Source organism: Marmota monax, unplaced genomic scaffold, assembly GCF_021218885.2.
Source record: "Marmota monax isolate L192 unplaced genomic scaffold, Marmota_monax_Labrador192_F-V1.1 WCK01_AAM20220418_F8-fsc00414, whole genome shotgun sequence".
Classification (NCBI taxonomy): Eukaryota; Metazoa; Chordata; class Mammalia; order Rodentia; family Sciuridae; genus Marmota; species Marmota monax.
This window is the reverse complement of record NW_026694289.1, coordinates 18,729-43,186: the sequence shown is the minus strand read 5'-3', so window position 1 is coordinate 43,186 and position 24,458 is coordinate 18,729. Positions and strand designations below refer to the sequence as shown.

At 42.6% G+C, this 24,458-nt stretch overlaps 1 gene segment (V, D, J or C); it reads right to left on the bottom strand.

Moving 5' to 3' along the window:
• Positions 1 to 202: 202 nt before the first annotated feature.
• On the bottom strand, positions 203 to 777 carry LOC124108975 (immunoglobulin lambda variable 9-49-like). The segment is given in 2 exon segments: positions 203 to 528; positions 651 to 777. Coding segments are annotated over 2 exon segments (372 nt in total).
• Positions 778 to 24,458: the final 23,681 nt, after the last annotated feature.

Here is a 24,458-nt window from a genome sequence, read left to right as displayed (position 1 = left end):
AACACTACTAAAAACATATTTGTATGTGGGGAATAATTAATGTGAATTAAATTTATAAAATATCTGGGAAGGTAGAAATTATTAATCAGGGTCAGGAGGCTCCTTCTGACCTGTGAGTCAGGACACTGGGAAGTGAAGTATAACAGGGCCCATCAGCCTGGTGGTTTTTGTCTTTCTTCCCCTCTGCCTGTGTCACTGTGAGTTACATGAAGCTGCTCCCACTGCCATGGTCTGCCCCACAGTGGTAGACATTCTCATCCTCTTCCTGAATGTTCTGGATGGTCAGGTACCGATCCAGGCCAGAGCCTGAGCCTGAGAAGCGATCAGAAATCCCATCCCCCTTGGATCCAAGAATGCCACTAGTGCCCACTACCATCACAAACTGGAGGCTCTTTCCTGGGCTTTGCTGGAACCAAGCCACATAGTGATTACTGTAGCCACTGCTCAGGGTGCAGGTGAGTTTGGCTGTTTGTCCCAGGGAGGCAGATACAGAGGGTGGCTGAGTCAGCACAGGTTGAGAGAGGGACCCTGTAAATACAGACACATCATAGTGGAAGAAAGAGAAAGGGTGCATGTGTTTGGGGGATCTGAGCCAGTAAAGATAGACTCAGGACAGGGGTCTGCCATGGGGCACAGAAGTGTGTCCCTACCTGGGCAGTGAGTGAGCATAATAAGGAGAAGAAGAGTCCAGACCATGTTGGACAGTTTCCTGAGTCCAGAGCTGGTGTGGGCTGCCCCCAGCCTTTCTTATCCTTCCCACTGGCCTCAAGGTGGAGCAGCTCATGCAAATGTCCCTCCACCCACTGACCCTCACTTGCTGCTCTTCTTCTGGGCCTGAAATGATGCAAGACAAAGTGTGGAGGGTGGTGATACTTTTATTTGCCTGATGGGCAGAACCTGGGAGGAAGCAGTTTCTGGCACGCTGCAGAAGAGCACAGTTGCTAAGCCCACCTTAGTGACACAGGATTCACTCCTCTGCCCACCCCTGTTCAGATGAAGTTTAAAATTCTCTTGGGTAGTGACTCTGCCTTTTTACCTTTTCATTTGAATCTCAGAAATACTGGTGCAGATATTTCTGCGTCAAGTACTGTGCTCAGATCAGTCTCACTACTAAAGTGATACTGATGTGGTAATTTGGGTGTTTGTTTTTTCCACCCAAAATTTACCAGGAATCAATCATTGAATATGAAAAGTGCCATGAAAAAGAACATGGAGCTGGGCATTCTCACTGTTTGATATCATTTAGGAAACCCAACTCAGAGGATCATAATAAATGTTTCTTTCATGTCCTCTCATTATGTCCATATTTCCAGGATGTATGTTGGCTTGAATTGGTTAAGTCACTTGACCTAAGACCAACCCCAATACCTCAAGTTAGAGTTTACATAAACCTGATCAAATGAATGACTTTTCTCCAAATACTGGTCCACTGGGCTATGGGGGGAAAATTGGGGATATATATCTATAATTGAAATGACTACAGGATAAGAGGCATGAACCAACAAAAATTATTTACATTTGCAGAGGTCAGTAGAGTGACTGGGATCTCACTGGGCTAACTTCAGGGTGGTGCCAGGGTTGTGCTACTTTCTGGAGGCTCCAGGGGAAAATCTGTCTTCTTTGATTTTCCAAATTCTAGGGTCACCCACATTTCTTGGCTAGTAGTCACTGCCGCCATCTTCAAAGCCAGAAATCCTGAATGGATACCTTCTCATAACATACCACACTAGTTGCTTCATCTTTCTCTTCCACTCCTAAGGACTCTCATGATCCCACTGACTCCAGGTAAATTCCAGGATTATCTGCTGACTCTAATGTGAGATGATTAGTAACTTTAATTCCATGACTGATTCATTATTACTTTATCATACTTCCTTGCATATTCATAGAATTCAGAGTTTAGTGTGTGGACAACTTTGTGGTCCATTATCAGCAAACCACACTGTTCTTGCCATGGGAACTTGGAACCACTTATACATACTCATTGAAAATATAACAAGGCATCACCTGAAAGTCACAAGCATATCAAGTTGGGGTTGGTTGTACTTTTACATTGCACACATATGATCTTCATAGAACCTTGGGTATTTTACAATTATATATGATTTATACTATGATTTCATTATTATGTATATCAGAAACCCACTGAAAATGTCCACTGAACATACATCATGCATTTGATATTCTAGTTTGTGACTTTTTAGCACCATGTATAACACAGAGTAGGGTTATCTCTCTTTTCTTTGTGGGATAATAACACTGAGTGAATCTTAGAGCTGTCATGTCATGCACTGCATAATAATCAGCTTATCCTCAGGTTGCAGCTCAGAGATGTTCAGAACACTTGTACTTTTTCAGGCATCTGTGTTCCAGGCAAGTTCCTGGGGACCCCAGAACCCTGATACTTTTCATGAGGCTGAGTAGCATGGTACCATTGTATGTAGGATCTGCTGACACTAAAGCTGCTAATCCTGGAATAGGTGAGTCTGGCAGGTGATTCAGGAGATGCAGAGATGGAGTGCAGTTGACTCAATACAACATTGAAAGGGAAACTGCAAACAGATAGGAGTAGGGGATAAGGTAAGGGGGAGGAGAAAAATTTCTCATTATTCTGTGACTGAGTGGTTGATTTCAACTAAGAATTGAGACTTGGTAAAGACTGATGTCAACCAGAGCAGTAATGAGGAGGTGCAGGAGGACTCCAGTTTAGAGTGGACACAGTTCTTGAGTGTCACATTGGGGCTGGGCTGCTGGCCTTTAATTGTTTACCCTCTGCTATAGGAGGGCTATTCATGCAATTCTTTCTCCATCACAGTTGCCCACAGTTGCTCTCTGAGCCCTGGTTGCTGGAGTGCAGCACACAATGCAGAGTGAGAAAGAAAGAAGTTGCTTTCTGCCTTGCAGAACCCTGGCAGAAAGCACCCGATGAGGTGAGAGAAAAGCCTCTGCTCCAGGTACTCAGTCAAGCCAGACAGTACAGAGCTGCTGGGTCCTTATCAGGGAACACAGCATCCACCAACAAGATTAAGTTTCCTTTGAGTGAATAGTGCTAACTGAACAGTTGTGTGGGGCAACAAGGCAGTCCCACAGCACCCTCTGGTGGTGACAGAGCACATAAGTTCATCACTGAAATACAGAAGATAATAAGAAACTATTTTAAAAATTCATACTCCAATAAAATAGAAAATCTCAAAGACATCGAAAAATTTCTTGAGAGGTAATATCTACCCAAAGTGAATCAGGAGGACATACACAATTTAAATAGATCAATTTCAAGCAATGAATTAGAAGATGCCATTAATAGCCTACCATCCAATAAAACCCCAGAACACATGGATTCTCACCTGAGTTCCTCAAGGCCCCCAAAGAAGATTTAACACCAGTACTCCTCAAATAATTCCATTAAATAGAAAAGAAGGGAACCCTTCTAAACTCATTCTGTGAGGCTAGTATCACCCTGATACCAACATGAGACAAAGACACAACAAGGAAATACCAATATCACTGATGAATATAGATCAAAAGTTCTTAATAAAATTTTGGCAAATCACATACTAAAACAAATTAAAGAGATAGTGTACATTGATCAAGTGGAGTTCACCACAGGGATGCAATTTTGGTTCAACAACCTACAGAAATCAGTAAATAAGTTCAATAGATTTAAAGACAAGAATCATATGATCATCTCAATAGATGCAGAAAAAGCAGGACAAAGTACAGCAACTCTTCAAGTTCAAAACATGAGAAAAACTAGCAATAGTAGAAACATACTTCAACATGGTAAAACCTATTTATATTATTCCAAGGACAACATCATTCTAAATGGGAAATACTGAAAGAATCCCCACTAAAAACTAGAACAAGGCAATGATGCCCTCTATCATCACTTCTATTCAGCATATTCCTGGAAACTGTAGCCAGAGCATTTAGGCTGATGAAAGAAATTAAAGGGATACAAATAGGAAAAGAACAACTCAACCTATCACTATTTGCCAAAGTCATGATTCTATATTTAGAAGATCCACAAAATTCCACCAGTTAACAAATAAATTCAGCAAAGTAGCAGGATATAAATTCAACACCCATAAATCAAACTTATTCCTATACATCAGTGATGAATCTGCTGAAATAGAAATTAGGAAAACTATCCATTCATAATAGCCTTAGAAAATCAAATACTTGGGGATTAATCTAAAGAAAGAGGTGAAAGACTTCTATAATGAAAACACTAAATAATTCGACCTTAGAAGCTGGAGAAATTTCCCATAGTCATAATTAAATATTTTCAAACTGGCCATACTATCAAAATGGTCATACAGATGTTGTGCAATTCCTATGAAAGTCCCATTGACATTCTTCAAAGAACTACAAAGAGCAATCATGAAATTCATTGGAACAATAAGAGACCCAGAATAGCCAAAGCAATCCTTAGCAAGAAGAGTGAAGCAGAAGGCAACACAATACGAGACCTTAAACTATAATACAGAGCCATAGTAAGAAAAATGGCATGGGGGCTGGGGAATGTAGTGTAGTTGTTGGAGTGCTTGACTTGCATCCACAAGGCCCTGTGTTTAATACCCAGCACAACCAAAAACAATATGAAACAAAACAAAACAAAAACAAAACAACAAAAACAACAAACCATCACAGTATTGGCATCAAAACAGATATGTAGACCCATGGTACAGAAAGAAGACACAGAATTAAGCCCACATGAATACAGTTATCTCATACTAGACAAATCACCAAATGTATTCATTGGAGAAAAGACATCCTCCACAACAAATGGTGTTGGGCATAGTAGAAATTCTTATGAACCAAAGTGAAACTAAACCTCTAAATCTCACCCTGCAAAAAAACTGAACTCAAATTGGATTACAGACTTTCACAGTAGAACAGAGATTCTGCACCCAATAGAAGAAAAAGTAGGCCCAAATATTCATCACGTCAGCTAATAACTGAATTCCTTAGCAATATTTCTAAGCACAAGAAATAAAATCAAGAATGAATAAATGGGATAGATTCAACCTAAAAAAGTTTCTTTTTTTTCTTTTTTTGCAGTAAAAGAAACAATGAATGTTGTGAAGAGAGAACCAAAAGAGCCAAAAGGATGGGAGAAAATTTTTACTACATGCAGAACAGATGGAGCACTAATCTCCATGATATATAAAGAACTCAAAAAATTTAACACCAAAACAACAACAACAACAACAAATAACTCAGTGGATAAATGGAATGAGCAGACATTTCACTAAAGAAGAAATACAATTGATCAACAAATATATGAAAAAATGTTCAACATCTATAGCAGTTGGAGAAATACAAATCAAAACTACTCTGTGATTTTATCTCACTGTAGTCAGAATAGCAATTATCAAAAATTCAAGCAACAATAAGGGCTGGTAAAGATTTGCAGAAAATGGTATACTGATTAATTGGTGGTGGGATTGTAAATGGTGCAGCCACTTTGAAAAGCAGTCTGAGATTCCTTAGAAAACTTGGAATGGAACCACAATTTGATCCAGCTATCCCATTCAGTTGATACACAAACCACTTAAAATCAGCATACTACAGGGTGCAGCCACCTCAATGTTTATAGCTAAAGTGTGGAACCACCCCAGATGCCCTTCAATAGAGGAATGGATAAAGAAAAATAAATACTAAAAAATTCCCTCTCTCGCCCTCTTCTCTTCTCTCTGTCTTAAGAAAAAGTAACTGTGGTATATATACATGATGGAATACAAAGAAAAATGAAATCATGGCATTTACAGGTAAATGGATGGAATTAGATAATATCATGCTAAGCAAAATAAGCCAATTCTAAAAATCAAAGGCCAAATGTTTTCTATGATAAATGGATGCTGATCCATAATGGGGGTGGGGGAGGGAAGAATGGAGGAACTTTGAACTGGGCACAGGGAAGGGAGAGAAGGGGACGGGGAGGTGAAATGGGGAAGATTTTGGATGGATATGGCATTATTACCCTAGGTACAGGTATAATTTAAAGAATGGTGTGACTCTACATCATGTGCAACCAGAGAAATGAAAAGTCATGCTCCATTTGTATAAAAAATAAAATTAAATAATAAAAAAGAATCAATGGAAGGGATGAATTCAAACTAAAAAGCTTCAGCAAAGGAAACAATAACCTGAAGAGAGAGCCTACAAAATAGGAGAAAATCTTTACACAGGCACCTCAGATGTAGTATTAATCTACAGGATATATAAAGAACTCAAAAACTCCACATCAAAACAGAAACAAAAACAAAAAAGCCCCCAAAATCCAACCACAACCTAAATCACCCAACCAATAAATGGTCTAAGGATCTACAAAACATTGTAATAATTTCTTGTGTGTTTTTTTGTTAGTTTTGTGATTCAACAGGTTTCACAATGCATGTACTATATTCTGTAGGTCAAAAAGAAACACATACTGTATAAATTTGGCAGATGGTCATTTTGCTACCTAAGAGCAAGAAAAAAACACAATTTCTGATAAAACAGAGTATTGGGTAACTAAAGTGCAAAATTGATGGTCCACAATCTTAAATAGCTAAAAGTCCTTCTGAATAGAAGGGAGAGACATGAAACTGGGAAATAAATTAAAGTCAGTGCTAGTTAATTTAGGAAAGGAATGGGAACCCATGATTAAGAAGTATCAAATTGTCCAATTATTATTATTATCAAAGTATTCAATATGATGTAGCTTTAGCTATTTTGGCATACATGTTTATTAGCATGTATATTAGAATAAGTTCAAATTTAATCTGGATATACTCCTATTATTAAGGTCTGAGAAAAGAATGATCATACTAAGTAATGAAAGTCCAAAAACAAGAGGATGAAAATGTTGCCAAAACTTTTATTTTTTTTTAGCTATAGATTCTTTTTTTATTGATTTTAAAAAATAAATTACAGTGGAGTGCACTGTAATTCTTATTACATGTATTCATATCTCTGGTTGCATATAAAATATGTTGACACCAATTCATGTCTTCATACATGTACTTTGGATAATGATGTCTATCACATTTCTCCATCATTGCTAATCCTCTGCCCCTTTCCTTTCCCTCCCACCTCTCTGCCCTATCTAGAATGAATTCAAAATTTTTAATTTTTTAAAACACATTTGTCTAGACATCATTAAATATAAACTGTAAAACAAGGAAAGTGTATTGAATACCAACAATAACAACAAACAGAGCTTGTTAAAACAGAAATAAAATACACTACTTTGTGGTGGAAAAGTAAAAGACAATTTTATTATTGCTAAATGTTGGACATTAGCCATCAAGTTAGTTTTACAAATGTTTTATTTTTAAAATGAATTGAATAGAGCCATTCTATACCTGAGTTATTAGGTGTTAAATTGCAGTGAAGCACATGGACTATATTAAACTATTATAGGACAGATAGCTTGTCCTTGTTTATCTGGGGTTTTCCTGGTTTCAGCACAGTACATCCAAGAAATCCTTTGGTTGTGAGCCACCCAAGGTAGAGAATCATCGAAAGTAAATGTTTCAATAGAGATCAGTACAATTTTATTATGTCGGAAAATATTGTATAGATATGAGATGGTAGATATTTTTATTAATAATACAAATTAAAAATAACCAATGACGCAAAATTGTATTAGAAATTACACCCAAGTCCTACACATAGAGATACACATGTTAAGACACATGAAATAACTTATAGTAATATGTAAATGCAGGTAATTAGTGGTCTGGAGGTAAGCAGGTATCATGGTCAGAATTGTGGAAACAATTGAGAGAAAAAAATTATTAGATGCACTTAAATCCTGAAATGTATATATGTTTATAAGCCACAAACTTCCATAAAAGCATATTGTAGGATCCAGGCATGATGGTTCACACCTGTAATCCCTGTGGCTCAGGAGGCTGAGGCAGGAGGATTAAGAGTTCAAAGCCAGCCTCAGCAAAAGCAAGGCACTGAGCAACTCAGTGAGACCCTGTCTCTAAATAAAATACAAAATAGAGCTGCGGATGTAGCTCGGTGGTTGAGTGTACCTGAGTTCAATCCCCAGTAGAAACAACAACAACAAATATATTGTAGAGCTGTAGATATATGCTTACCTTTCATGCACAAGGCCCTGGGTTCAATCCTCAGCAGTGTGCGCGGGTGCGCGTGCGCGCACACACACACACACACATAAAAACAACAACGACAACAACAAAAAAACCTGTAATATCCACATTTCCTAGATTTGAGAAAATATAATGTCCTTTATTAAAATAATGTAATGAAAGCTAAACTTTATTTACACAGTGAATGAGGGTACTTTTGTTGTTGTTGTTGTTCCTAGATGGCAAAACAGAACATGAGACATTTTCCTAAGAAAACAAAAATGTTTGATCGCCTTTTCAGCTGATCCAGATTTTACACTTTTCTGTAAATCTGGAAAGAATTGGTCTCTAGTTCCTGGAAAATCTCCTCCTAAGTCAGGAATATGATTTTGTCCACTTTGGACACAAGGTGGAGTAAGAATCATTGGTGGGTCTTTCCTTCACTTTCCTCATTTAGCTGGTTGGAGAGCTGAGACAGGGCTCATTTGTCTTTAGTCCCAGGGGTCATTCATAGTCTCAGGCTTGGCCAAGTGTTGGTTTATATCATATTCCTTATGTGACTGTCCCTGTGTGGTACACCACTTGACACCAGCCAGCAGTGGTACTCAGCCTTGTCCTCAGCCAACTGCAGACAACTGGGGGACTCTGCTTCAAACCCTGAAATCTCTAACTTGATATTGATTTTTATTGAGATGGACTTAGTTTTGGCCACACTGGTCTCAGAGTGAGTAGCCTATGGAAAACTGTGGGAGAGGGTCAGAATCAGGGTGACAGAACCCTGCAGTGGCTCATGTGAGTAAAGGGTGATGATGGTTACAGGAACTTTTCACAGCCGTGAGGACATTGTGTATCTCCATTCCAAGAGAGTGATCAATTTCCCAGCTGTCTCCCTTGCATTCTCCTCTCACAAATAATCTTGCAAAAACATCTGTTGTGGAACAACTTGGACCCCTTATCTAATGGTCCACTCAATGGAGATATATTTTGGCCATATTTACACCAATTGAAGCTGCATAGTCTTGGCAATTCTACTCTGTGGCAGTATAATCCTGATTATTAAACTGAATTCAATGACTTAAGTCCATAGAGGCTAATCTCTTGGTCATGTATGTTTTTCACTCCATGTGTGGGCAATCACTCTGCATGTGCTCAGTGTCATTCACTTCCTAAAGTCAAGAAAATGTTACACTTTTGTATAAGTCTGGTCAGGGTGGCAGAATGAAAGGTGAGGGGTTCAAGGTGATCTTAACCATACTCCCTGGAAGTATAGCAGGCATCCAGAAATTACATTTCATTGGGCAAACAAAGTCTTAAGCACACTTTAAGGAACCAAATATTATATTCTACCACTGAACAGGACTTGGATATGAGGAAACAGTGATACAATCTGCACACATTCCAGGTGAAGAGGCCTTTGTCAACATATCCACATCTAACCTGAACACCTTTATGATGGTTCACCCCATCAATGTTCCTAATCACCAATCATTGGAAATGACTTCAATTTTCAGAGACCAGATTAAGAATGGTTTGTGATTTATGATACAAATTATCCTGCCTGTTGAATTTACACAACCATTCCAGACTAGTGGCTCTAATGGGAAGATTATAAAGCTTTTCCAGTGTGCTTTTCTCCACAGTTTGGCATCAGATCCAGAGGGAAAAAGTAGCATGCACAAAACCTATTTTCACAGGTGGTGGGCATACAGAATGTTTTAGTAAACTTTTCATTACTATGACAAAATACATGGCCAGAACAACTTAAAGGAGAAATATTTATCTGGGCTTATGGTTTGAGAGGTCTCAGTCCATGATCATTTGACTCCATTGTTCTGGGCCTGAGGTGAGGTAGAACATCATGGTAGAAATGTGTGGTGTGGAGGAAAGCTGCACATCTCATGATGTGCAGAAAGCAGAAAGACAGATTGTGTGCATAAAAAGCCAGGAACAAGGCAGAAGTGAATTATTTCCTCCAGCCACACCTCATCTCTCCCTGTTACCACTAGGTAGTCCTTTCAAATTATCAAGTCCAAAATTGGGTGTCATCAGTTTTATAATATCATTATCTAATCAGGTCACCACTGAAAATTCCTACATTGTCTGACATGTAAACATTTGAGGATACACTTCTATAGCCTCATTCAGGAGACTTCCTGCTTAGAGCTCTGTATTCTTTTATGTTCTTCAAGTATCTGTCCAGAGTGTCTCAAATCCACATGGTAATAGGGGATAGTCTGATCTCTATGAATGTCCCTTGAATACAATTTACTAGGTTTTAGAATGAAAGGAACCTCTATGTGGGGTGGAGTAGCACTTAGAACTCCTGATGTGTATTCCAAAAATATTTTTTTTTTTATCTTAGCTGCTTTAGCCTTAACCCATTTTGTGCCCCTGAGTATATATAACAGGAAAGATGTCAGCCTAGTTCTTCACATCTGTGCATTCTTTTTTTTTCAATTTTTATATTGGATTTATTGAGGTATAATTTTTTTTTAATTTTTTATTGGTTGTTCAAAACATTACAAAGCTCATGATATATCATCTTTCATACATTTGACTCAATTGGGTTATGAACTCCCATTTTTACCCCAAATACAAATTGCAGAATCACATCGGTTACACACTCACATTTTTACATAATGGCATATTAGTGACTGTTGTATTCTGCTACTTTTCCTATCCCCTACTATCCACCCTCCCCTCCCCTCCCATCTTCACTCTCTACCTCATCTGCTGTTGTTCAATTCTCTCCCTTGTTCCCCCCCACTTTCCCCTCACAACCTCTTATATGTAATTTTGTGTAACATTGAGGGTCTCCTACCATTTCCATATGCTTTCCCTTCTCTCTCCCTTTCTCTCCCCCCACTCGTCTTTGTTTAATGTTAATCTTTTCCTCATGCTCTTCCTCCCTGTTCTGTTCTTAGTTGTTCTCTTTATATCAAAGAAGACATTTGGCATTTGTTTTTTAAGGATTGGCTAGCTTCGCTTAGCATAATCTGCTCTGATGCCATCCATTTCTGTCGCGACCCCTTGCCCGCAAGGAATACGCAACTCGAGAATCTTCTTTCAACAGTTTATTCAGGTCCCTGGATATTTCTTCTTCTCCCTCTCGGATGCCCCTCCCAGCCTTAATAAAGCATCCCAAGCCCCAATGCAAAGCTGCCGCGTGGAGCTTTCTCACAGGGTGGTGAAAAATCATGTGCCAACTCTCCCAGATAAGGAGTTGTTTGTCACAGACCACAGCGGAGCCAGCGTCATCTTGTAATGGCGACCATAATCTGCAGAAACGGCAGAAGCGGCTCACCACAGTTCCCCCTTTTCTGTTTTCTTAAAACAATACAGGCGAGAGTAGAGGTCCTATCCCACTGTGCAGAAGTGGCTGCATAGTATGGCTCAGTCCCAAGGAGGGCCCTTCCCCAGACCTGAGGCCATATCAGCCGACGCCTTTTTTCGTGGGGCGGGGCGTGAACGCGTCTAACCCGCATGCAATAGGACATGCTCTCCTTGAGGTCCTCTTCAAGGATCACTCAAGTGCAGTGCCTTGCCTCGCATCCTGTATCGTGATGATGGTGGACGAAGGGGGATAGCTGAGGCTGAACTGTGGCTGTTTATAATGACAAACAAGTTGACAGCACCCTGAAAGAAAGGCACGAACTTCAAGGCGATAGAAAAGCACTAGTGTGGAAACCCATCTGCGTGCAATGGCAGTAAGACCGGCAGAGTGCAAGGGCTTTCCAACACTAAGAGAATAACAAGGAAAGTCATGTCGATCCCAGTGCAATGTTATAATAACTTGGGGTGTAACGACCATGACAAAGGTTTACTGCTTAAGATGCGCAAGCCAGACTTGAGGCGAGTTGCCATTTTCTAAAGCTGCAAGAGCTTGTATGATCATAGCCTTTTCTTGTGCATGGCGAGTTTTAAGGCGACAGAGAAGCCACAAACAAAGTACAACACTGAAGCAACACATTGCACCAAAAATGCCTACCCCCACCCACTCTTTGAAGAAGGAAAAAGCAGAAGATATCCAATCGGTGAATTGACCCAAAGTCACTGGTTCGACACGGGTACTATTCAAAACAGCAATCTGAGTTAGTTGAGACTGGATCAAGTTTTCTGCTGCCATGGACCAGGTTCCGGATAGATACTCTCCGATGATGCGGGAGGCATTTCTGGAATCATTAAATCTGACAGAGGTTATACATAAATGTGCACGTTGGTCAACACAACCCAAAAGCACCAAGTCGGCCAATTCTTCTACCTGAGCTTGGAGTAAATCTATTCTTTGGTTGGCAGCTAAAATCCCTGACAAAATATGTTGATTAATTGAATTTTGGGACTCAAGTATGGTAGAAGTTTGTTGAACAACTTGATTAATGGTGGCAGCAGTTTGTACTTGACTGGCCATGGCCACTCCGGCCGTAACCGCTGCAGCAGCAGACACTGCCACAGCTGTCACTATAGCTGCCGTAATTCCAAAATCCCTGCGGACTCTAAGTAGCTCAACAATGGGGAATTTATCTGGGTCCGCAGTGACTGGGATTGGGACAAAAGTTGGAATTTTCATAACCACTGCTACAGTCCAAGAACCATTCCAACACTCAGATAAGAGACAGGTAACACTAGAACAATCCAGCATCCCTGACGAGGTGTCATTAGTCAAAAGGAGCAAGAATGGGGATTGGACGCAGACCATCGCAGGGGGCAATGTGGCATTATATAGCAAAGAGTTGAACGAAACAGATGTAAGTCTATTACCCCGTTCACTCTCGCGAACAGTACCAGAAACATTAGCCAGCCAGCTTTTGACTCCCAGCAATTGAGCCAATGCAGAAATATCAGCTGAAGCCCCCTTCTCATTGAAAATCAGCCATTGAAACCAGGACCAACCTACTCCTGTAGAGGAGTTGGCACTATGGTTAAAGTTATAAACATACCTCTTAAGAGAGGGGGAAAAAGAGAAACCCTTAGCAACTTGAAGTCTCTCCCAAGAATGATCCTGACAAGGCGTAAATGTTGGGGGGAAACCAAGATTAGGGGTACAGTAAGGAGAGGCCTTAAAATGAGTGGCATTGTAAGTACTATTAGAAGAAGGAGGCACTGGGATTAGTACCTTGGAGATCATAGCCAAGGTAGTTATGTTAAAAGCAGAGCTATTTACAGGGGTCCCTGAACCTAATTGCTTCCCTGAAACTACTTGGCTCAGTACGGCATTAATAATACTCCCTGAGACCTGATTGGACCGCAATGGATCCTCCCAGTTAGTCAAATTTTTGGTCTTAAGGCTGATGCAATTAGCGTTTCCAAGGCTGAAACAAAAAACTCCTGTGAGATTAACCTGAGATTGATTAAAAATGCTCTCCACGTCCCCTCTAGGAGAGGCACAGGGAGCAGACATCTCACATGAGGTAGAGAAAAGAGTGGGGAGGACACTAGAACTACCATGAACCGGCATCGGCATTGGCCAAGCCCGTGCCACTGCCCACCACTGCATTGGTGTCATCTGTGCCATCGGCACCAGCACCAGAACCAGAGCACGTAGCAGAGTGAAGATCCTCATCACAGGGTTGCTGTGGTATCTCTTGTTGTTGGTCGGTTGATGTCAAGACTCTTCTTGTCAGACGTTCAGGGACCCACAACGGCTCCGTGCGATCCTGGGGAAAAACACATACAGATCCTCGTGCCCATGTCAGCACGGGGTCGGGGCCGTTCCATTGGCCCGTAAGAACATCCTTCCACTTAACATAGCCAATCACAGAGGGCTGAGGGGACACATGTCTATCGGCCACAGAGCGACCATGAATATCCAAATTTAAAAAATTAATGGTAAAGAGAGCTAAGGACAGGCGTTCTTTAGGAGTGTGTTCAGCTCCTATTCCCCCTTTTTGTTTTTGTAAAGTTTCCTTTAAGGTGCGATGAGCACGCTCAACAATGCCTTGTCCTTGAGGATTGTAAGGCAGACCATGAGTAAGCTGCACTCCCATGGTAGAACAAAAGGATGTAAATTGTTTGCCAGTATAAGCAGGTCCATTATCAGTCTTAAGGGATGCAGGAGCACCCCATGCTGCCCATGCTTCTAGGCAATGAGTAATAACATTACGTGCCTTCTCTCCCGACAAAGCAGAGGCATGAATAACTCCAGAGCACGTATCAACAGAAACATGTACATACTTGAGGTTACCAAAGTCAGGTATGTGCGTCACATCCATTTGCCAGACAACCAATGGCTTCAATCCCCGTGGGTTCACTCCATAAGTAGGGGGATGAAGAAATGTGACACAATGGGGACATTGTAATACTATCTGACGAGCATCCGCTCTTGAAATGGAAAAACGCCTGCACAGCGTTAAAGCATTAACATGGAAATTCTGGTGAAATAATTTAGCCCCCTCTAAGGAGGAAGCCAAGCATATCAACTGGTCTCTAGTGGCTGAGTCTGCACAGGCATTACCCTGTGATAATGGACCAGGAAGAGAGGTGTGAGCCCGTATGTGCATTGGATAAAAAGGAGCAGTGCGGCTACAGATAAGTTGTTGAAGCTGATTAAAGTAAGCAGATACATTATGGGCATTACTAATAGCTCCCACGGCCTCCAGGACTTTGAGTGCTTGTACCACATAAATGGAGTCCGAGATAAGATTAAAAGGAAAAGAACATTGTTTAAAAACCTCAATAACAATTTGCAGTTCAACCCATTGTGGATTACCAGGAGCAAATTGATGCTGAACAGGGGGAGAATCATTAATTACATAAGCTCCCATTCCAGACTTGGAACCATCAGTGAAAATATTAACAGCCCCCGGAATTGGGTTGGGTGAAGTTACCTTAGGGAAAATGATGGGATGTTCTTTAACAAAATGGAGTAATGGATGGGAAGGGTAATGATTATCAATATCCCCTTGAAATGAGCAACATAGAATAGCCCAGTTGTCTAGAGTAGCACACAAAACATTAAGCTGAGCCTTAGTATAGGGTATAATAAGAGAAGAAGGTGATTGTCCGAAAAATTGAATGCTTTGGTGGATCCCTTTAAGTGCTAACGCTGCAACAGCATCAGGATAGTATTCTAAAGATTTTCCTGGGGATATATGTGGGTGGATCCATAGTAAAGGCCCATCTTGCCACAGTACTCCAGTAGGCTGCCGCATAGTGGCAAGCACACATAACTGGAAAGGTTTATCACTGCGGAGCCTGCATAGAGTAGCATGTTGTATAGCTTCTTCTACTGTTATAAGGGCTGCCCTGGCCTCTTTGGTGAGGCTACGAGGAGAAGCAAGATCTGGATCACCCTTAAGGGTAGCATACAAAGGCTGGAGCACACCATTAGGAATATGTAAATATCCCCTTATCCAATTAATATCTCCCAGCAGTTTTTGAAAATCATTCAGAGTTTGGAGATCCTGAGTTCTTATGGTGATTTTTTGTGGTTTCAATTTGTCATGCCCAATGATTGCTCCCAAATACTCAATAGAATTCCCCGTTTGAACCTTTTCAGGTGCGATATGTAGCCCATATTGAGCTAACAGCTTTACTAAGTCTCTATAGGCCTCATTAACTATCTGCTCTAACTTAGCGGCCAATAACACATCATCCATATAATGAATGATCTTGATGGAGGAATACTTATGTCTGAGAGGTGCGAGTGCCTTCCCCACATACATCTGGCACATCGTGGGACTATTAGCCATTCCCTGCGGCAACACTACCCACTCAAACCTAAGATCTGGCTCCTCGTGGTTACACGAGGGAAGGGTGAAAGCAAAACGTTGTGAGTCTTTAGGATGCAAAGGAATAGAAAAGAAACAGTCTTTAATGTCAATAGCAATAATATGCCAGCCCTGAGGAATAGAGGAGAGCAGAGGCAGCCCTCTTTGAATGGGCCCCATAAGTTGCATTTGAGCATTAACTGCTCGTAAATCATGCAGTAGGCGCCACTTTCCTGATTTTTTCCTAATAACAAATATGGGAGTATTCCATGGAGAAGTGGAAGGTTGGATGTGACCCAAGTCCAGTTGTTCTTTGATTAAATTATGGGCTGCTGCCAATTTAACCGAGGGAAGAGGCCACTGAGGCACCCAAACAGGCTCCTCGGTGAGCCATGTTATGGGTATTTGAGCCCCAGTGGCCCCTAGGAAAAACCCAGACCAAATCTGTTAAGCTTTTGATGACCTTGCACAGGATGCCTACGCCCCTGTAGATGTTTTCCTAGTCCTAGACCTGGCCTATACCCCATATTTTGCATAATCTGTTGAGACGCCGGGGAATAGTCATTACTAAGAGTGAACCCCATGTCTTTCATCAGATCACGACCCCATAAAGAGATAGGTAAATCAAGTACATAAGGCTGAAAAGTGCCATTGTGTCCTTCTGGGTCCTTCCAAGATAGATGTCTACAGCTAATTTGAGGGGCTTGGGCATATCCCAAGCCTCTCAGTGATTGATCTGAGAGCTGCACCGGCCACCCCTTTGACCAGTCCTTTTGTGCAATTATACTACGATCTGCTCCAGTATCGAGCAATCCCAAAATTGATTTGCCTTCTATGGTTAAGTTTAAAGTAGGACGGTCATTCATATCTAAGGACAAATAAACAGAATTCCCTCCAGTAACTCCAATCTCATCACTTGTCCTTGAAAAGGAATCAGCAGAAAAGCGGGTATGCAGGCTGGGTAGAAGTAACAATTGGGCAATCCGATCTCCTGGGGAAATAGATACAATGCCCCTTGGAGCTTCCACCATAACTTTTATTGTCCCTACAGTATCAGGGCTAATAACTCCAGGAAAGACATGAAGACCTTGCAAAGTAGAAGATGCACGTCCAATTAGCAAACCTACAGTGCCAGGCGGTAAAGGCCCTTTGAACTCAGTTTCCACCAATTGGACTCCCATCTTAGGTGTTAATACGAGTCTGGAGGTGGAACAGAGGTCCAATCCCGCGGCACCTGTAGTGGCTCTCCGCGTCTCATGGGATGGCGTAGAGATGGCCATGTCTCGGGTTTGGGTGTGACATTCTCCATTGCCCCATATATTTGTGGGCCCTGGGGTCGGGGGCCCCTTCGGCCGTTTTTTGGCCCAGCTGAAATAGGCTGTCCATGGATGTCCCTCATTGATCTACACTCTTTTGCCCAATGCTTCCCTTTTTTACATTTTGGACACAGCCCTGGTTGACGAAAGCCATTGGAAGGGCCACCGTGAGGGGGTCCAGTAAAATTATCTTTTTTAGGACATTCACGTCTGAAATGACCGGGCTGACCACAATGGAAGCATGTTCCGGCACCAGGATTGCCCCCTTTTGTCACCCGAAGGACAGCAGCTGCAAGACCTGCATTAGTTAAAGGTCCTCCAATCTCTCTACACACTTTCATCCATGCTTCTATGCCCTTATTTTTATAAGGAGTGATTGCCGCTTTACATTCCTTGGTGCATTGTTCAAAGACCAATTGCTTGATAAGGGGCATGGCTCTATCAGGATCCCCAAAAATCTTTCCAGCAGCATCCACCATCCTTGCTACAAAATCTGAAAAAGGTTCTGTAGGGCCTTGTAGAATCTTGGTCAAATTGCCAGACACCTCTCCTCTATTTGGAAGCGACTTCCATGCCCGAATACAAATATTGTTAATTTGATCATATGCCTCAAGAGGAAATCCTGTCTGTTGATTTGCAAATCTACCCTGTCCCAAGAGCATATCCTTGTCCCAATGGGGGCGTCCCGCTGCATGGTTTTGGGCGGCCTGCTCTATTGCGCCCTCTAGCACGAATGCTCTCCAGTCCAAATATTTACCCGGGGAAACGCAAGCCCGAACAAGGCTAGCCCAATCAGAGGGAGTCATACAGTATCTAGACAGATTTTCCACCTGAGTCAGCGTGAAGGCGGCATCCACCCCATAAGTGCGTACAGACTCCGCCAGGGTCTTCACAATTTTAAAATCTAAGGGTTCATGGACTCTTCCCCTGTTGTCATCCTGAAAAACTGGATAAGCAAGACCCATCTCAGCGTGAACAGCCCTCCATGTTTGGGCATGGAAAGCTCTTCCCGAAACGCCCCCGCCATCCGGCGGTGGATCCGGGGAATCGCTTTTCTTGAGCCCTTGCTTATCTGTGTTCCCTTCTCCTACAGCTAAACTCCCTAGCTGACGAGACAGCCTCTCGAGCTCTTCCTCCTCATCCTCCTCCTCCTCTGACCCACTTTCGCATGGGGGTGTACGCAGCGTACTGAGATCTGGATACAACCGTTTCCCCCCCCGTCTCATGCTCTGCACACTCCCATCCTCCCGAGTCACTTCACTTTCTGCCATCTCCGATTTTTCCTCATGCAATCGCTCTAAAACCTCCTGTCCTTTAGTAAGTGCTTCCTGACATCTATCATCTGTAAGGCAACTACGGACCATTTTCCAAAGGGGTATCACCCCACCCTCTAATATGCCCTGCTCAGAAGCAAAGTCAAGATCTTTGCCTAATTTATCCCAACTAGGCACAGTAAGGCTGCCCGAAAATGCAAACCACGGTGCAGCGATATCTATCTTCTGTAAAAATCTCTGTAAAGTACTATGTTTCACTTCCAGTCCCTTGGAACGTAACAGGCCATCTAGGGCCAGGAGAAGCGGACTTGAAGATGCGGCACCCATGACGCAACAACAAAGAAAGCACAAAAAAAAGAAAGCGAAAGTAGGAGCGAAAGTACACAGTGCAGCTGCAATAAAATATAAGGCTCTCTCTTTCATTACAGAGGAGCTGTCCCGCTTTGGTCGCGGATCCCACTTACTAGGGACTAACCCCGCTTTGATCGCGGATCCCACTTATTGGGACTAACCCCGCTTTGGTCGCGGATCCCACTTACCTGGGACTAACCGGTGCACCACCCCTGACTGTTGAAAGTTCTGGTTCCCGGGTCTCGGCGCCACTTGTCGCGACCCCTTGCCCGCAAGGAATACGCAACTCGAGAATCTTCTTTCAACAGTTTATTCAGGTCCCTGGATATTTCTTCTTCTCCCTCTCGGATGCCCCTCCCAGCCTTAATAAAGCATCCCAAGCCCCAATGCAAAGCTGCCGCGTGGAGCTTTCTCACAGGGTGGTGAAAAATCATGTGCCAACTCTCCCAGATAAGGAGTTGTTTGTCACAGACCACAGCGGAGCCAGCGTCATCTTGTAATGGCGACCATAATCTGCAGAAACGGCAGAAGCGGCTCACCACACATTTCCCTGCAAATTCTATGATTTTGTCATTTTTTAGTGTTGCGTAATACTCCATTGTGTATAGATGCCACATTTTTTTTTTATCCATTCATCTATTGATGGGCATCTAGGTTGGTTCCACAGTCTAGCTATTGTGAATTGTGCCGCTATGATCATTGATGTGGCAGTATCCCTATAGTGAGCTCTTTTAAGATCCTCAGGGAATAGTCCGAGAAGGGCGATAGCTGGGTCAAATGGTGGATCCATTCCCAGCTTTCCCAGGTGTGCATCCTTACTTAGATGTATCATTGTTTCCTTTGAAGATGGAGCATGTGCCACATGTTGGGACATAACTCCTGGGAACTTCACCTGAAACAAGATTGGGAAGGACATATCAAGTTGAAGTCACTCATTTAACTTATTGAACTCACTGATTCTCAGAGTGCTGATTTGGAGACTCCACAGGCCGAATAAAGTGAAATGCTTTCTCAGGCATGATTCCAAGAAGTTCCCATAGTTCCACAGGAAGAGACGGAATGCCACACCTTCCCCATCTATCACAGCAGTGAGTACCCTGCAGGGGTAGCAATTATTGTCAGCAGATGAATCCGACAACATTCTCTCCCAATGTTTCTTGTCATTGACTGAGTTGGGAGATTTGCTGGAGGTAGAAGAGTACTGGCCACAGATGGAAAAAAAAAGGGTCAGGAGGAATAGGAAGTACTTTTTAACTAGTTTTTATTTTGCATCTCATTATTAATGTAAATTTATTTTATAAAATTTAATAAAATTATCAGTACTGGTTAAATAGACTAGGGTATATGATAATATGATAATATAAGACACAGGTATGGCTGAGCATCCCAGTACTGCTAATTGAAACACATACTAAACCCTGGGTTCGGCCTTGCCCTGAGAGAAGTAGATAAGGGGCCCCAGGATGTGGTGGGCAGGGAGTCAATGTTAGGTGTCTGAATTTCTCTAACCTTCTTATGTCTGGAAAGTGGTGGGGCCTTTAGGAGTATTTATTTTCATAGTTTTGCTGTTTTACCTCTATTGAGTCTACTGAATTTAGATTGATGTCAATGAGAACTAGTGTGGCTTGTTATGGGGGAATGCAGGCAACAGTCTATGGAGAAGGCACATGTCACATAAAGCTTAGAATAAGATTCCTCCCAATAATCATTAAATCTATTAATCAATTATCTTCTATCTTCCCTCTACCCAACCTCATGTAACCAGTGGATTAAAAAACTGGACATGGCAGAAGAATACAAGGTTTCAGGAGCCTATCACTATGGGGGAAGAAGCAGAGAGGTACCTTGGGGGATGCTGCTTGACTGGGTGAGAGCTTCCTTTGGGGTATTATTTTTATTTCTCTAGTTCAAAAAGATCTGTGATGCATCTCAACATCATCTCAAGCAACAAGTAGGGCAGGGTGATTCATTGGATTAACTTGGTAAACTTATCAGGTTTAGAGAACATGAGGCATAATATAATCAGTAGGTGGGTTTCTCCTGTACATGGAATTTAAGGAGTTTCTCTAGAGTGCGTTATTCTGAAAAAGATGACCCCCTTCTGTCGTAAGGTAGGACTGGGTCATACGGGATGGCATACCCTTTGGAAGACATGAATGTTGGGTTTCTACTCCACTAAATTTGTAAGAAATAAGGGTAATCTTTGTATGCTCAAATATCTAAAATGGTTTGGCAGAATATATCAAAACTATTCTCCTCTAAAATATCTTTAAAGTGTCTCTTATAATTTCAAATATAATTTTGAAATTTCTTTTTTTCCATATTTTTATTGGTGCATTATAGCTGTGCACAATGGCTGGATTTGTTGTTCCATATTCATACACACACACAATATAATGATATACTTTGAGCAATATCATTCCTCAGCATTTCCCCTTTCCCTTTCACCTCCCTCCTTCTTCTTTTGGTCCTATTCTTCTACTCTAGTGATCTCCCTTTGATTCTCACGAGATCCCCTACCTTTGAATTTCTTTTAGTGGAATTTTTGGAGAGAAGAATACAGATAATTCACATGGATAATAGGGTTGACTTGAAGAGGTATGAGTCTTGTCCCCTAACAGCCCTCTCCTGCAGACTTTTGTCCTGTGACATGCAAGTCAACCTGCAATTCCAAATCTGTACTTTAGAGCCCTCAGCACACACTGCAGGGTCCTGTGGAGTCTTCTGGGGAGCATTCACTGAAAGCACAGGCACCGGGGTTTCAGCCCAATGACTCAGGTTTCACAGGGAGGATGAGTTTTGGTAAATTAGCTTAAGATTGAGACAAGAAGCTGCATTGGCTGAAGTACATGTACAGGTAAACTTACCTGAAAATTTACATTCCATATTAAATTTTGAAATCTACCTCTGTTCCTTCCTTTGGATCATTTCTGTGCATTTTAGATTACTTTCCTTTGGATGTTTTTTTTTGGTCCGTTTTAGATCATTTTATACTTTTTCTAAAAATGTGATGAGAAGAACATGTAATGTTACCTTGTTTCAATGATATTTATCCTACATTTCACTTATATAATCCACTGCTATCTTTATACACATATCGTCATAACTGTGCATTGTATCACTGTAATACCAAACTTTTCTCTTGGAAACAAAATGCTGCTAAGCTGAAATCAGGGTGTGTGTGTGTGTGTGTGTGTGTGTACATGTATGTGCCTGTAATTTTTGCCACTTCTATCTATAATTGTGCAACATATGACAGAGTTAGGCACTGACTTTCAAGAATACATCTTTATGATTAAATATGTATTAAAACATTTTGGAGCCTTGAACAATAATTTGATGGCCTTTTCTGGAGCAATTGAGAAGAGGTGTACTCAGCCCACACTAGGTCAATGCAGAATCATTGTCAGAAGAAGAGAGGTGTTAGGACCAAGAGTGAGTCTGAGTCAGACTGTATGAGTCACTGTGTAAATGGTTGCTGAACCACAGAGCACAGTAATAAGTGGCCTCATCCTCAGTCTGGGCCCTTGTGATGGTGAGGGCATCCTTGTCTCCAAGCAGGGAGCCTGAGAAACGGGCAGGGACTCCAGGAACCCGATTAGTGGTGTCACCTATTACACCCTGTGGTACCTGGTAAGGCTTCTGTTGAATCCATTTTGCATAGTTACTGGTGGTGACAGCCCCAGTATTGGAGCCACAGGTGAGTGTGACTGTCCCTTCTGGAGTTGTGGTAAGTGAGGTTTCCTGAGTCACCACAGCCTGGGAAGTGGAGGCTAAATACAGAGAGACCCAATGATCAGGAGAGGATTTGTGGCATGAAGGTTGCCTTCCTCACCCCCAATTCCAGCCCAGAAAGTTCCCCCTGACCTGTGCAGTGAGCCAGAAGTATCAGCAGGAGAGGAGTCCAGGTCATGGTTCAGACAGGCCAGGGCTGAGCTTATCAAGTCTGTTCACTTCACAGGCAGCTCCACAGCTTTTATTATAACTCTTGACACCTGTTTGGTGGGGGATAGGGTGGAACTCATTTAAATGAGCTCCTCTCCAAGGGAAACTCAGCAAGTTCACAGCTACTGAGGTTTCATACACCAGTGACCATTGTCCAGGTCCAGGGCCTGGAGGCCAATGTTCCAGGTTCCAGCTGCCATTTTATTTATTTATTTTTAATAGAATGACCAACAGTGCCCTGGTATTTTCTAGAGGGCTTCAGCAATGGACTCTATACTACAGCAGGTCTTTCCCTGATCTACATTGACTTCAATGGAAAGGAATGAATGAGAAAAGCATTACAAAATGACAATGGATTACTAAATTAAACATGGGGAAGTGATTTGTACTTCATTTATGTCTTCACCAAATTCGTAACTTCACAAAAGAAGATGTCAGTGGTTATTGGAGAGGCAGTTGGGAGAAAACACCTATTGCTTCAAGACCAAGGTCCTTGCTCAGGGAACCTTGCCAGGCCAGAGAAGACACAGCTGGTGAGTTCTAACCAGTGAGCAAGGGGCTCAGCTCTCAGGCCAGGGATCCCTTCAACTGAACAGTGTTTACTGAGCAGCTGGCAGTGTAGGAACCACAGAGTAGTCCTGCAGCTCCCCCTGCTGGTCACAGTGCATACACTAAGTCTGGGCTACAGACTTGACAGCTTAGCTAGCTGGTTTGGCTTCTGCTACTCATCAGGTCACTGGCTCTATCCACATATTCCTAGTCTGATTCCTAAATATAGTGATTCTCATATTTTGTATGTGGTTACTCTAGTTTCTCACTATCATAGGAGTGTTCTCTTCCATGGGGGTGTTTTCATGGTGCATTATGCCAACATGAACCTCTAACTAAGTCCTTCCCTGCCTGGTGCTTGTCCCTGAGAGTTACACTGTCAGAAGTGGACCAGGGAGGCTGTATGTTGTGGATTTTCCTCATGGGAGGAAGCAACTGCTGTAATATTGTTCATGGACCAGTAAGCAATGGTACGTGATCCAGTACATTGATTATATGCTCAGGCACAGCATGGGACCCAGTGATAGGAGTCAGGACAGGGGAGTCCAGAGATGGAGCATGGGAGGGTGCAGGCTGTCCTGGACCTGGATGCAGAGGTGGCTGCACCCCTCTGGTGTTGTGAGAGCTGTAGCACACCACGCTGCGGTTTCCCCTGCTCAGCACAAGCGAGTGGACGTTAGGGCCTGTGGTCAGCAACTGGAGACAAGCTCATTCCCTCTATGGAGGGGCTCCAGGTCAGCGGCACCTGCCCCCAGGCCCTGCTGCCACAGGACGCTGCCCGCACGTTAAAGGCTGCGGTTCCGTGGGGGCTCCTCACTGGGCTTTTACCTCATTGCCCTGCTGACCGGTGGGTAGGTGGGCACACTGGCCACACGGTGTCTGCAGGGTCGGTCTGAGCCTTGGGCCTTTCCCTTCGTTGTACGGCCACTGACCAAGGAGTGCCAGGGGCTGCACGGGGAGCCTTGCTGGCCTCGCTGGGCTTCGCAGGCTGCCTTGAGCTGAGACCCCTGCAGCCCACCACGCCTGGCTGTCCGGGTGCTGTTGACCAGCCGGTGGGGAGCTGTGCGTGTTCTGGGCCTGAGCCCTGCTGTGCCCGCACCGCAGTGTCCTCCCACCCGCGGTTTGTCTTTTGAGTCTCTTTCTGGTGCATTTGGAGAAGAGAATTTGTTTAGCATAAATCTTAAGTTCTCTGAGAATATGCACAACTTTTCCTGTTGTCTTCATTGTCTG